This window comes from Callorhinus ursinus, unplaced genomic scaffold, assembly GCF_003265705.2.
Source record: "Callorhinus ursinus isolate GAN/ISIS: 27379988/994484 unplaced genomic scaffold, GSC_fseal_2.0 scaffold106, whole genome shotgun sequence".
In the NCBI taxonomy this organism is placed as follows: Eukaryota; Metazoa; Chordata; class Mammalia; order Carnivora; family Otariidae; genus Callorhinus; species Callorhinus ursinus.
In genome coordinates, this window is record NW_027397168.1 from 806125 (window position 1) to 820157 (window position 14033).

General features: G+C 43.6%; 1 protein-coding gene across 1 annotated transcript in view; it reads left to right on the forward strand.

Moving 5' to 3' along the window:
• The window catches only part of NLRP9 (NLR family pyrin domain containing 9), a 34737-nt gene that overhangs the window by 13652 nt on the left and 7052 nt on the right, over positions 1 to 14033 (forward strand). Inside the window, 3 exon segments of the mRNA XM_025849106.2 lie at positions 2 to 1154; positions 2666 to 2821; positions 9743 to 9910. Coding sequence (XP_025704891.2) covers positions 2 to 1154; positions 2666 to 2821; positions 9743 to 9910 — 1477 coding nt within the window.

Sequence of the window (14033 nt, forward strand, 5' to 3'; positions counted from 1 at the left end):
TTGGATAGCTTTGAGGAACTGAAATCTGACTTGGAGCAAATGACTCAGTTGTGCGATGACCAGAGACAGCGACAGCCAATGCAGATTATCCTGAGCAGTTTGCTGCAGAAAAAAATGCTTCCAGAGTCTTCTCTGCTTATTGCATTGGGAACAGTGGGCATGAGAAAAAATTATTTCTTATTGCAGTGTCCGAAATACATAACCCTCTCAGGATTCTCTGAACATGAAAGGAAGCTGTATTTCTACCATTTCTTCCGCGAGAGGAGTAAAGCCTTGAAAGCCTTCAGTTTTGGGAGGGGCAATATGCCGCTGTTTCTCTTCTGTCATAATCCCCTTGTATACTGGCTGGTCTGTACTTGTATGAAATGGCAGCTGGAGAGAGGAGAAGACCTTGAGATTGTGTCTGAAAGCACCACTTCTTTGTATGCATCCTTTTTTACCAGTGTATTCAAATCAAGAAATGAGAACCGTCCACCGAAGCAGAGCAGAGCCCGACTGAAAAGCCTGTGTTCCTTGGCTGCAGAGGGAATATGGACTCGCATGTTTGTGTTTTGCCATGGGGACCTCAGGAGGAATGGGGTATCTGAGTCCGATGCCTTGATGTGGATGGGCATGAGACTCCTTCAAAGGAATGGCGAATGTTTTACCTTCATACATGTGTGCCTCCAACAGTTTTGTGCCTCCATGTTATATCTGCTCAAAGAATCCAAGGACAGTCCTAACCCAGCCATTGGAAGTGTGACCCAGCTTGTGACAGCAAGCGCGAGTCAGGTCCAAGGCCACTTGTTCCAGATGATAACATTCTTGTTTGCATTTTCAACTGAAAAAATAACCAACATGCTGGAGACATCCTTTGGTTTTCTCCTGGCCAAAGAGATAAAGCAGGAAATAACCCAATGCCTTAAAAGTTTAAGTCAGCATAACTCTGATCAGGAGGTAGTGAATTTCCAGGAATTGTTCAGCAGTTTGTTTGAGACCCATGAAAAAGAGTTTGTAGTACAAGTGATGGATTTCTTTGAGGAAGTTAGTATTTATATTGGTAACACAGAAGACTTGGTGATATCTGCATTCTGCCTAAAACATTGCCCAAATTTGCAGAAACTTCACCTGTGTCTAGAAGATGTCTTCTCAGATGACTCTGGATCCAGCACAAAGTGAGTCCATCTATAATTTCTCCCACCCCCCATGCCACACACGCCATACTTGTTGCTTGTTTCAGGTCCCAGTGGATCCTTCATGGAGCCTTATACTTAAAAAAAAAAAACAAAAAACAAAACACCATGGCTTTTTTTTTTTTTAAGATTTTATTTATTTATTTGACAGAGAGAGAGAGTTAGCAAGAGCAGGAACACAAGCGGGGGAGTGGGAGAAAGGGAAGCAGGCTTCCTGCTGAGCAGGGAGCCCGATGCGGGGCTCGATCCCAGGATCCTGGGACCATGACCTGAGCTGAAGGCAGACGCTTAACGACTGAGCCACCCAGGCGCCCCAGCTTTTTTAACCAGAGAGACTGCTTTGAGTTCTGGCTCTGCCATTTGCTAGCTGTGTCACCATGAACAGTAAGTTCTTAAGTTTTTCTATCTGTATAAAGATGCGTGACACTTTACCTACTTGGTGGGGCCAATATGAGGTTGAAAGGTAAGCAGGTTTTATTGTTGCCATGACTATGCTTCCCCCCCACCCCCACAGCATTTGAACATATCCATCAGGAAGGGACTCTTGGAAGCTTGTGAGTGGTTTCCTTGGGCTTCTCTTCTCCTCTTTGCTGGTCTAACCTGTATCTTTTCACCAGCTGGTTCAGATTACCAACTCACACTTCAGTTCTAATAGTCTATTAATAGATTATTTTTACTCCTCCAAAAAATATATATATCAACTTTCATGGTTACACTTTTGGTTTTTAGTCTTTTAAATTGAGGTATAATTGACACATAGCATTATACGAGTTTCAGCACAACATCATGATTCAGTATTTGTATATGTTGCAAAATGATCACCACGATATGTCTAGTTAACAGCCGTCACCACACATAGTTACACAATTTTTTTTCTTGTGATGAGAATTTTTTTTTTTATTTTAAATAAACTCTATACCCCACGTGGGACTTGAACTCATGACCCCAAGATCAAGAGTTACATGCTCTTCTGACTGAGTCAGCCAGGTGCCCCATGATAAGAACTTTTAAGATCTGCTCTCTTAGCAACTTTCAGATATGTAATACAGTATTATTAGCTACAGTCACCAGGCTATACATTACATCCCCAAGACTTTATTTTATACCTGTATGTTCTTATTTTTGGATATAGTTCTCCATTTCGCTGGTGGATCACCAAATACCAACCTTCATTTACACCACAACTAAGCATTGTCACCTAACGGAGGAAGAAGTGTAGACTGAATACGGTTGAGTAGCTTGTCCAGAGTCACATAGCTAGTAAGTGGTTCAGATGGGGTTTGATCCCAATTGCTCTGGCATCAGGGCCCATTTCCTTAACCACTAGGCCATATTGACTCAGTGTACCTGACTGCCCTCTCCTCGTTCAGGCACAGGTGTCCATGGGTCAGCTTTGAGGGGCCCTGAAAATGGCGTCCTGCTTGTTTTGTGAACGTGTTGAGCTGCTTTGAGCCACTGGAGAGTCACAGTCTTCGTTCTCCCCGTACTCTCAGTAAGAAGCTCTCCTTCTGGCGAGACCTTTGCTCTGTGTTCACCACCACCAAGAACTTCCAGGCGTTAGATTTGGACAACTGTAATTTCAGTGAAGCCTCCCTGGCGATTCTCTGTAAGGCTCTGGCTCAGCCTGTTTGTAAACTCCAAAAGTTCATGTAAGTCGGATGTTAACCGTTCTTTAAGTAACTGAGTTTCATTCTTTCTACTCTGGCTTTTTTGGAAAGGCCAATGTGTAAGCACAGAGCTACAATCCACTGTCTCAAGAAAAGTTGTGGAACACTTTCCCTGATACCAATGTTTTATTGAGCAAGAAGCAAACTGTTGGCAAATGGGGGGGACTTCAGAACCAAACATGGTCAAGGCGCTCAGTCCCCAGTCACCACAGGTCAGTTTCTAAGCACTAATGGGGAAGTGCTTGGTTTTCTGCGCCAGAGAGCACTCCCCTTCTCAGGGCGCCAGCTCGCTTGCATGTAGACTGTTAGTAGAAAGCTACAAGTTCACGTTGACACGAAGAAAGTGTAAGTTTTTAAAGCAGAGTATGCATTTCAGGGACATCAGTCTTACGTTTGGATTACATGACCATGTGTGTTTTGGTTTGGGGGTACATTTGGGGTCTTCCTCTAACAGATGTTTTATTTATTTATTTATTTAAAGATTTTATTTATTTATTTGACAGAGAGACACCCCGAGAGAGGGAACACAAGCAGGGGGAGTGGGAGAGGGAGAAGCAGGCTTCCCGTGGAGTAGGGAGCCCGATGCGGGGCTCGATCCCAGGACCCTGGGACCATGACCTGAGCCGAAGGCAGATGCTTAACGACTGAGCCACTCAGGTGCCCGACTCTAACAGATGTTTTAAATGTAGTGGTTGCAGAGCCACAGAGAGAATTTGGTGACACTTGCTGGGATGTTGATGGGTGAATAGATGTTTCCCAGGTAACGAAGGGACCAATGGGAAAATAGCCCTAAGTTCATGAAGGAGAAAAATAATAAGAATAGACATAGAGACAAGGCAGCATTTATAAAACAGCTCTTTAGCACAGAGGCGGCCGCTTTAGGCACATTCCTTATCTGTATTGTTTCCTTTTAATCCTCAAACGGTCTCACTGTCACCTTAATACAGATCACACACAGAAGCCCAGAGGAGCACACAGCTACTCCCTGGTACTTTGGATATCTGGGTTTGCCTGGGTCATGCTCTTCTCTTCACCCCCAGAAGTTTATCTCTTTCAGCTTAAATGTAACTCCTCCTTCAGCTCAATGCTCACTTCTTTTTTTTAAAGATTTATTTCCTTATTTGAGAGAGTGGGGGGAGGGGCTGAGGGAGGGAGAATCTCTAGCAGACTCCCTGCTGAGCAGGGAGCCCAAAAGTGGGGCTCGATCCCAGGACCCTGGGATTATGACCTGAGCCGAAATCAAGAGTTGGCCACTTAACCTACTGGGCCACTCAGGTGCCCCAAAGCTCACTTCTTCATGGAAGATTTTCTATGCTCCCAAAGCACTTTTTATATGTCTTTTTTTTGGTCATAGTTATCACACATCTAATTATTGGTTGCTGTCTTTGTGCAGAAGAGCTAATATAGTAGGTCTGAGGCTGTTGTCCTTAGAAAGGACTGCTTGCTAGGTTGGCCTTTGGCTGGCATGTTGGAACTTGGGTTTTGGGGAGAATTCCCACCACCCTAATTGATAAGAAAGGCTCGCTGTTCCCATACTGTGTAAACAATGTGGTTTATGCTGAAGACTTGCTTTCCTTCTGTGAGTCTGAGATTTTGTCTCATGCTGGGCAGTGGGTGCCTCTGTGACCATCCTGATAAACACCCTGGGTGCTGAGTCTCCAAAAAGCATCCCTGGTAGATGACTTTTCACGTGCATTGTCACGGTGTGTTGCTGGGGGAATTTAGCACGTCCAATGGCGACTCCATTGGCAAAGACCCTTGGAAGCTTGCACCTAGTTTCCTCTGGATTTTGCCCTTGTGCCTTTTTCCTTTGCTGATTTTGCTTTCTGTCTTTGCACTGTAATCAGTCATAGCCATGAGCGCAACTATATGCCAAGTCTTTTGGGTCCTAGCAGGTCACTGAAGCCAGGGAAGGTTTGGGGACAGTGTTTCTGTGTTGAGTACACCACCATGGTGGGAGAGGTGATACCTCTTTGTCCTCTCATCTCCACCAGCTAGCAAAACACAGAACTTGGTAGGGGCTCATTAAATATCTGTTGAGTGAATGAATGGATCCCTGTATTATGAAAATGGGTTCTTTATTTCAGATAAGGAAACTGACTGAGAAATGAACTGATAAAGACCCCACACAGAGTAAAATGTGGGTCATTGAACTTTTGTTTTCTTCTGGGAAATGTGTTAAAGATAAAGTAGGGGAGGGCGCCTGGGTGGCTCAGTTGGTTAAGCGACTGCCTTCGGCTCAGGTCATGATCCTGGAGTCCCGGGATCGAGTCCCGCATCAGGCTCCCTGCTCAGCGGGGAGTCTGCTTCTCCTTCTGACCCTCTTCCCTCTCGTGCTCTCTATCTCTCATTCTCTCTCTCTCAAATAAATAAATAAAATCTTTAAAAAAAATAAAGTAGGGGACTGGTGTGCTCATAAATGGGCTTTTAGCATATGGATTTTAGTGCCAGATATGAGGAATAGTATAGCAAGGGAGAGGTTGTGAGTGGGCTCGAAAGTGAGCGGTCTGTCGGTGAATGAATGAATGAATGAATGAATTTTATTGGTGAATTTAGATGCGGTCAATGTGATGACCACATGAAGGAGATGAGTAATTTGAGACATCCGGGTGAAGGCATGAATTAAATTGTGCATGTCTTCCCTCAGGTTGCAAAATGAGGAAGAGAGTTTCTCTTCACAGTGTACATGGAAACCAGTCATTGGTATTATACCTAAAGTTCTTTAGCTTTATTTATTTATTTATTTATTTTAAAGATTTTATTTATTTGACAGAGACACAGAGAGAGAGGGAACACAAGCAGGGGGAGTGGGAGAGGGAGGAGGAGGCTTCCCATCGAGCAGGGAGCCTGATGTGGGGCTCGATCCCAGGACCCTGGGATCATGACCTGAGCCGAAGGCAGATGCTTAACGACTGAGCCACCCAGACACCCCAAGTTCTTTAGCTTTAGCTTTAATATCACTGGATTCATTTTTAAGTGGTCAAACAAGATAGAGATGATGAGTTCGGACATTTGTCCTCCGAAATATCTAGCCATATGTCTTGGAATCAAGAAATAGTATTCCTTCTCTTTCTTCTCCTGTACATGTGATTTTAAAACAGTGTAATTGAGAGAAGCCTGGGTGGCTCAGTCTGTTAAGTGTCTGCCTTTGGCTTAGGTTCTGGTCACAGGGTCCTGGGATTGAGCCCCGCATCGGGCTTCCTCTGCCCCTCCCCTCTGCTTGTGCTCTCTCTCTCTCTCAAATAAATAACTAGAAATCTTAAAAAAACACAAAAACAGTGTAATTGCTAGGATGAGTAAAGAATGGGGAGCCTGGCTCATTCCCTGAACTTCAAATCCAATCTCTGTCCAGGCATGGGGTTTGAGGAATGTGGGAGGTAATTGTATTTGGGAACGGACCAATCTGTCTGTGATTCCTTGGGCCATAACCCCTCTGGGAGCCAGGGAATCCATCCCTTTCTCTGAGTCTCTGCAGCTGCCACCTGACCTCCAGAAACCAACACCACTCACCTGGGATGGTCACTCCAATCACCTCTGCCTCAGTATCTTGGATCCTGTTTTGTCTTCCATCAATGTGTGTTTTCTTTCTTCCATATACAAGCCAGAGCAATCTTAAAAAATAACATATACCTTACAATCCTTTCCCTGATTTCCCATAACTAGGAAAAAAATTTCCACTGGGCGTGAAGAGAAGAGCATGGCTATATGGTCTGATCCCTTCCTTCTCCCTCATTTATTCTCCACATCAGGCTGTGGCCCGAGGACAGTAACTCTCTTTCAAGCCCTTGACCAAGCTCATTTCTGCTTTGGAAACTTTGTTCTGGCTCTCCTCATTTCTGGACAGTCTTTCTCTAGACTTTCACTTGGCAAGGGCTTCCAAATGCTTTCTCTGACTTCCACTCCCCCAGACTGAGCAGCCCCCACCCCAGTCACTCCATAACTGCATCCTGTGGCTCTTGTCATGAAATTGTGTCTTCCCCTTTGTCTTGCATCTCTCTTGAGTATGGGATGCCAAGTTCTGTGAGTGTCTGGTCCTGGACCATCCCATTCACAGCTATACCCTCCACACACCTTGGCCCACGGTTGGAAGGTCAGGATTTGCTGGATGAAGAGAGGGCATGGGTAGTTTGTGGTGGTTGCATAGTTTAAGGATCATCCTTTAAAGCAGAAGATCTTGTGTCGATAAGTATCTGTATCTTTCTCCGGGAATGCCTTTAGAGTGTGGGCCTTTCTTCTGTTACTTACCCACCTCCCATCTTACAGCAATGTTACCTCTCATGTAGGTATCACAAAACACCAAATTGTTACTGAAGAGTGTGTGGCTACTTTGGACCACTTCACTGATTTCTTAGCTTATTCATGCTTCTGTGTCTTGTTCTGTCCAGCTGAGTTCATTGTTCTCTCTACGTCATTGTGTCCAGTGGCTTTTCCAAGAGACTCTATGAGTCCAAACTTGGAGTAAATTTGAGGCTAACATCCTCTCCCTTTTAATGGTACCCTTTAATGATGAGAATGCACATTGAATATTGGAGATGTTTTTTCCTTATTTCTTTGAGTCTATTGGTTTATTTCTCAAATCCAGCTTTGTAGAGTAGAGATTTTCTCCCTAGTTTTATGGAGGTATAATTTACATATAATACCATACTAGTTTTAGGTGTATGACATGATGATTTGATAAATGTATACATTGTGAAGTGATCTGGTGCTTCACTTCACAGAGTGACACATTTTTTTTCTTTAGAACTTTAAGAGAGGTGCCTGGGTGGCTCAGACGGTTAAGCCTCTGCCTTTGGCTCAGGTTATGATCCTGGAGTCCTGGGATTGAGGCCTGCATCGGGCTCCCTGCTCAACAGAGAGCCTGCTTCTCCCTCTAACCCTCACCCGGCTTATGCTCGCTCGCGTGTTCTCTCTCTCAGATAAATAAATAAAATCTTAAAAAAAAAAAAACTTGGGGACGCCTGGGTGGCTCAGTCGCTAAGCGTCTGCCTTCGGCTCAGGTCATGATCCCAGGGTCCTGGGATCGAGCCCCACATCAGGCTCCCTGCTCGGCGGGAAGCCTGCTTCTCCCTCTCCCACTCCCCCTGCTTGTGTTCCCTCTCTCGTTGTGTCTCTCTTTGTCAAATAAATAAAATCTTAAAAAAAAAACTTTAAGAGAATTTGAAGATCTACTCTCTTGCCGCTTTCAAATATACATGACAGTATTATCAACTGTAGTCACCATGCTGTACGTTATATTCCCAGGACTTATTTATCTTATAACTGGACGTTCATATGTTTTGACCCCCTTCACCCCTCTGACAACCACCAATCTGTTCTCTGTATCTAGGAGTTAGTTTTTAGATTCCACATAAAAGTGGAAACACACAGTATTTGTCTTTCTCTGCCTGACTCATTTTACTTGCAGATACAGAGATTGATACCATTTTCATTCTTGTTCAGCTGTAGGTCATTTCTTAAAAAAAAAATCCTTTGGTAGTATTTCAGATTCTTCTTTATCCCTCCTAGTTTACCAATTTCAATGGTAATGGATCCCTGTGTGGAGTTTGTTTAACTTAATTTTCCTGGCACTTACTGGGACCCTTTCAATTGTAGAACTGACAAATGATTACTAAAGTAAATAGCTTTTGGGAGTTGTGTTTAAGTTCAGGAAAACTATCAGAATTGCTTACTTCTGCCCTAGAAAGGAGGTGAAAACTTGAAACCATTTGTCTTAATGTCATCAAGATAAACTTAGATTTTTATAGGGTTTGGACCTAAAACTTTAAAGAAAGATGAGCAAGCTAGGGCGCCTGGGTGGCTCAGTTGGTTAAGCATCTGCCTTCAGCTCACGTCATGTTCTCCGGGGTCCTGGGATCAAGTCCCATGTTGCGCTGCCTGCTCAGGGGGGAGCCTGCTTCTCCCTCTGCCTGCCACTCCCCCTGCTTGTGTTCTCTCTCTCACTCACTCTTGAATAAATAAAATCTTTAAAAAAAAGATTAGCAAGCTCATTATACAGGTTTCTAGTGAAGTCAAAGGAATAAGGGAAGCAACATGGGGAATATGGTCAATGGTATTGTATTTTTTTTTTAAGATTTTATTTGTTTATTTGAGAGAGAGAGAGAGAGAGAGAGAGAGAGAGAGAGAGAACGATCTGGGGAGAGAGCATGAGCCGGGGGAGAAGCAGATTTCCGGCTGCAGGGAGCCCGCTGCAGGGCTCGATCCCAGGACTCCAGAATCATGACCTGAGCCCAAGGCAGATGCTTAACCGACTGAGCCACCCAGGCGCCCATAAATTTTAATTTTGTAACCATCATGATACTATTTGTTTCATGAAGAAACTAAGAAGTTAATCTGTATTTGCCCAACCTTGCAAAATTATCCAGGAGAAAAGCAAAAATTAGAGTCCAGTTTTCTATAACCCTGGAAACTGGTTCTTCAACAATGGCAGAGATGGTCTTCTGTTGTTATTATTATTGTGTCCTTTAGGGAAAAAAAAACATAGTTTTTAAACAAATGGATCCTTTTTTTGGGGAGTGCAGTCTCATGCATGAATTCAAATACTGCATCTCCCTTTTATGTTAGGCTCCATGCTAGACCTGCAGACGCAAAGAGACATAAGCATAGTGTCCTCATCCTGATGGTGCTTAGGATTTAATATGGGATCAGTCTGGCTCGCCTCCCTGTTAGTGTGTGTGGTGGTATGCAGATGTGCAAGGACTAGGAGAGACAGGAGAGGACCCAGCGGCTGGGTTTCTGCACTTGTCCATTGTCTGAAAATCCCAGAGAGAGAGAATATATAGGTGGGAGTAACCAGGTGTCTAACGGTGTTGTGAACCTAAGTGTGGCAGGCAGGAGAGGTTGGGTGGTTCTTACTTTGTGCTTGGACTCCATGGTGTGAGTCCACCTTTTCCCCAACTTTTGTAGATATAATTTTGCTTCTCACCTTGGAAGTGGCCCCTACTTGCATAAGGCCATTCTTCACAACCCTCATCTGAAATACCTGAACCTGCATGGCACAAGCCTCTCCCACACGGATGTCAGGCAGCTGTGTGAGATGCTGAAACACCCAGTGTGCAGCATAGAAGAGCTGACGTAAGTCTCAGGTTGTCCGTGCGTGGGGATGCTTCTTGTCCAGCACGGAATTCACAGTTTGAATATGCCCATTTCCTTCCCCCATCAACATTTGTCTCCTACATTGAAAACTTTTCACCTCAGCATCTCCAGACCTCTCAGAAAGTTTGTTCCAGCTTTCCTTTCTTTTTCTTCTTTTTCTTCTTCCTCACTTCCTGTGGACACCTGACCTGCCTCTTCTTGGTTCTACCCTCAACGTCAACCATGCCAAAACCAGAACTCCATTTTTCCCCCCTGAAGATATTCATACTCATCTTAAAATGAGAAATCATATTAATGATCACAAGTGTGCTCTTGTGAATCTGGTAGGTGACTACATGGAGGTCAGAAGGGAAGCCATTTGCCCCAAATCATTTCTTCCTCTTGAAAATTATCTGGGATGCTCCTCCCATGGTTGGGTGGTTTCTAGGCAGCCTCAATCCATATTTCAGCAGAAAGCAAAAGGGGGAAGTCGTAGAGGTAGCAATCAACAAAACCAAATCATTAAACCCACCTGGAGAATATGCTCTTCTCTCTCCTAGTTCAGCATTTCTCCTTTGCTATAACAGTTGCAAATATAATTAATGGATTCATATACACTTTGTTAATTGTAACTCAGTCAAGATTCTTCAGGAGACAGAGGCACATGCCATGCATAAGAGTTGTTCGAACACACAAGCTTTCTATAGATCCTGTTCCTCATCTGAGCTGTTTCCATATCATGACATTTGTTTTCTCTACTCTAGCTCTCTCTACTCAGGGGGAACTTACAGAATTCCCTAGTATTTTGCTCTATTTCGTATTATGTCGTTTGCATAAGGTTTTAATATTCTACTTTACCATAAGAACTGGGCAACAGATCTAGAAAACCAGGGGTCAGTGTAGATGTTTATTGCTGGAAACTTTGCCTCTTTGGAACAGACCATCTGTATGCTTGACTTCAGTTTTGTTTTGGGGGTGAGAGGTGCCCCAAATCAGGTTCTTCTCAGATCATTAGTTCTCAACAGAGGGCAGTTTTTTCCCTCAGGGAACGTCAGTGTCCGGAGACATTTTTGATGGTCATCATTGCCTTGGGAGGATGTTACAGGCTTATCTAGTGGGTGGAGGCCAGGGATGCTGCTCAACATCCCACAACACACAGGATGGCTCCCACATCAAAGAATTTTCCAGTTCAACATGTCAGTAGTGCTGAGATTGGGAAACCTGCTCTAGCCTCCAAGATGCTCTGGTGTTTTTTTAAAGATTTTTTATTTTTATTATTTATTTATTTATTTTATTATGTTCAGTTAGCCACTGTATAGTACATCATTTTTTAAAAAAGATTTTATTTATTTACTTGACAGAGACACAGCAAGAGAGGGGACACAAGCAGGGGGAGTGGGAGAGGGAGAAGCAGGCTTCCCGCAGAGCAGGGAGCCCTATGCGGGGCTCGACCCCAGGACCCTGGGACCATGACCTGAGCCAAAGGCAGACACTTAGCGACTGAGCCACCCAGGCGCCCCATACATCATTTGTTTTTGATGTAGTGTTTAATGATTCATTAATTGCGTATAACACCCAGTGTTCATCACAACACATGCCCCCCTCAACACCCATCACCCAGTTACCCCATCCCCCCACCCACCTCCCTTTCCACAGCTCTCAGTTTGTTTCCCAGGGTCCAGAGACTCTCATGGTTTGTCTCCCTCTCTGATTCTCCCCCACTTCATTTTTCCCTCCCTTCCCCTTTACTCCTCCATGTTACTGCTTATGTTCCACATCTGAGTGAAACCATATGATAATTGTCTCTCTCTGCTTGACTTATTTCACTTAGCATCATCCCCTCCAGTTCCATCCATGTTGATGCAAATGGTAGGTGTTCATCCTTTCTGATGGCTGAGTAATATTCCATTGTATATATGGACCACATCTTCTTTATCCATTCATCTGTTGAAGGGCATCTTGGCTCCTTCCACAGTTTGGTTATTGTGGACGTTGCTGCTATGAATAGCAGGGTGCATGTGCCCCTCCTGTTATTACATCTGTATCTTTGGGGTAAATACCCAGTAGTACAATTGCTGGGTCATAGGGTAGCTCTATTTTTAACATCTTGAGAAACCACCATAGTGCTTTCCAGAGTGGCTGTACCAGCTTGCATTCCCACCAACAGCGTAAGAGGGTTCCCCTTTCTCCACATCCTTGCCAACATTTGTTGTTCCCTGTCTTGTTAATTTTAGCCATTCTAACTGGTGTAATGTGGTATCTCATTGTGGTTTTGATTTGAATTTCCCTGACTGCAAGTGATGTTAAGCATTTTTTCATGTGTCTGTTAGCCATTTGTATATCTTCTTTGGAGAAGTGTCTGTTCATGTCTTCTGCCCATCCCTTGATTGGATTCTTTGTTTTTTGGGTGTTGAGTTTGAGAAGTTCTTTTTTTTTCTTCATTTTATTATGTTATGTTAGTCACCATACAATACATCATTAGTTTTTGATGTAGTGATCCACGATCCATTGTTTTCATATAACACCCAGTGCTCCATGCAGTACGTGCCCTCCTTAATACCCATCACCGGGCTAACCCATCCCCCCACCCCCCTCCCCTCTAGAGCCCTCAGATTGTTCTCCAGAGTCCATAGTCTCTCATGGTTCATCTCTCCCTCCGATATCCCCCCCTTCATTTTTCCCTTCCTTCTCCTAATGTCCTCCTTGCTATTCCTTATGTTCCACAAATAAGTGAAACCATATGATGATTAACTTTCTCTGCTTGACTTATTTCACTTAGCATCATCTCCTCCAGTCCCATCCATGTTGATGCAAAAGTTGGGTATTCATCCTTTCTGATGGCTGAGTAATATTCCATTGTATACATGGACCACGTCTTCTTTATCCATTCATCTGTTGAAGGGCATCTCGGCTCTTTCCAGTTTGGCTATTGCGGACATTGCTGCTATGAACATTGGGGTACATATGGCCCTTCTTTCCACTACATCTGTGTCTTTGGGGTAAATACCCAGGAGTGCAATTGCTGGGTCATAGGGTTGCTCTATTTTCAAATTTTTGAGGAACCTCCACACTGTTTTCCAAAGTGGCCGTACCAACTTGCATTCCCACCAACAGTGTAAGAGCGTTCCCCTTTCTCCACAACCTCTCCAACATCTGTTGTTTCTTTCCCTGTCTGTTTTTGCCATTCTAACTGGTGTAAGGTGGTATCGCAATGTGGTTTTGATTTGAATTTCCCTGATGGCTAATGATGATGAACATTTTTTCATGTGTCTGTTAGCCATTTGTATGTCTTCTTCAGAGAAGTGTCTTTTCATGTCTTCTGCCCATTTTTTGACTTTATTATTTGTTTTTTGGGTGTTGAGTTTGAGAAGTTCTTTATATAACTTGGATACCAGCCCTTTGTCTGAAATGTCATTTGCAAATATCTTCTCCCATTCAATGGGTTGCCTCTTAATTTTGTTGACTGTTTCCTTTGCTGTGCAGAAGCTTTTTATCTTGACAAAGTCCCAAAAATTCATTTTTGCTTTTGTTTCCCTTGCCTTTAGAGATATGTCTTGAAGTTGCTGTGGCCAATGTTGGAAAGGTTACTGCCTATGTTTTCCTCTGGGATTTTGATGGATTCCTGTCTCACATTGAGGTCTTTCATCCATTTTGAGTTTATCTTTTTGTATGGTGTAAGAGAATGGTCCAGTTTCATTCTTCTGTAAACAGCTGTCCAATTTCCCCAGCACCATATATTGAAGAGACTGTCTTTTTCCCATTGGATATTCTTTCCTGTTTTGTCAAAGATTAGTTGACCATAGAGTTGAGGGTCCATTTCTGGGGTCTCTATTCTGTTTCATTGATCTATGGGTCTGTTTTTGTGTCTTCTGCCAAAACACAATGATGTTTTGTGATCACAGCTTTGTCATATAGCTTGAAGTCAGGCATTGTGATGCCCCCAGCTTCGGTTTTCTTTTTCAACATTCCCCTGGCGGGTGCTCGCTTCGGCAGCACATATAACATTCCCCTGGCGATTCGGGGTCTTTTCTGGTTCCATACAAATTTTAGGATTGTTTGTTCCAGCTCTGTGAAAAATGTTAATGGTATTTTCATAGGGATTGCATTGAAAGTAGATTGTTCT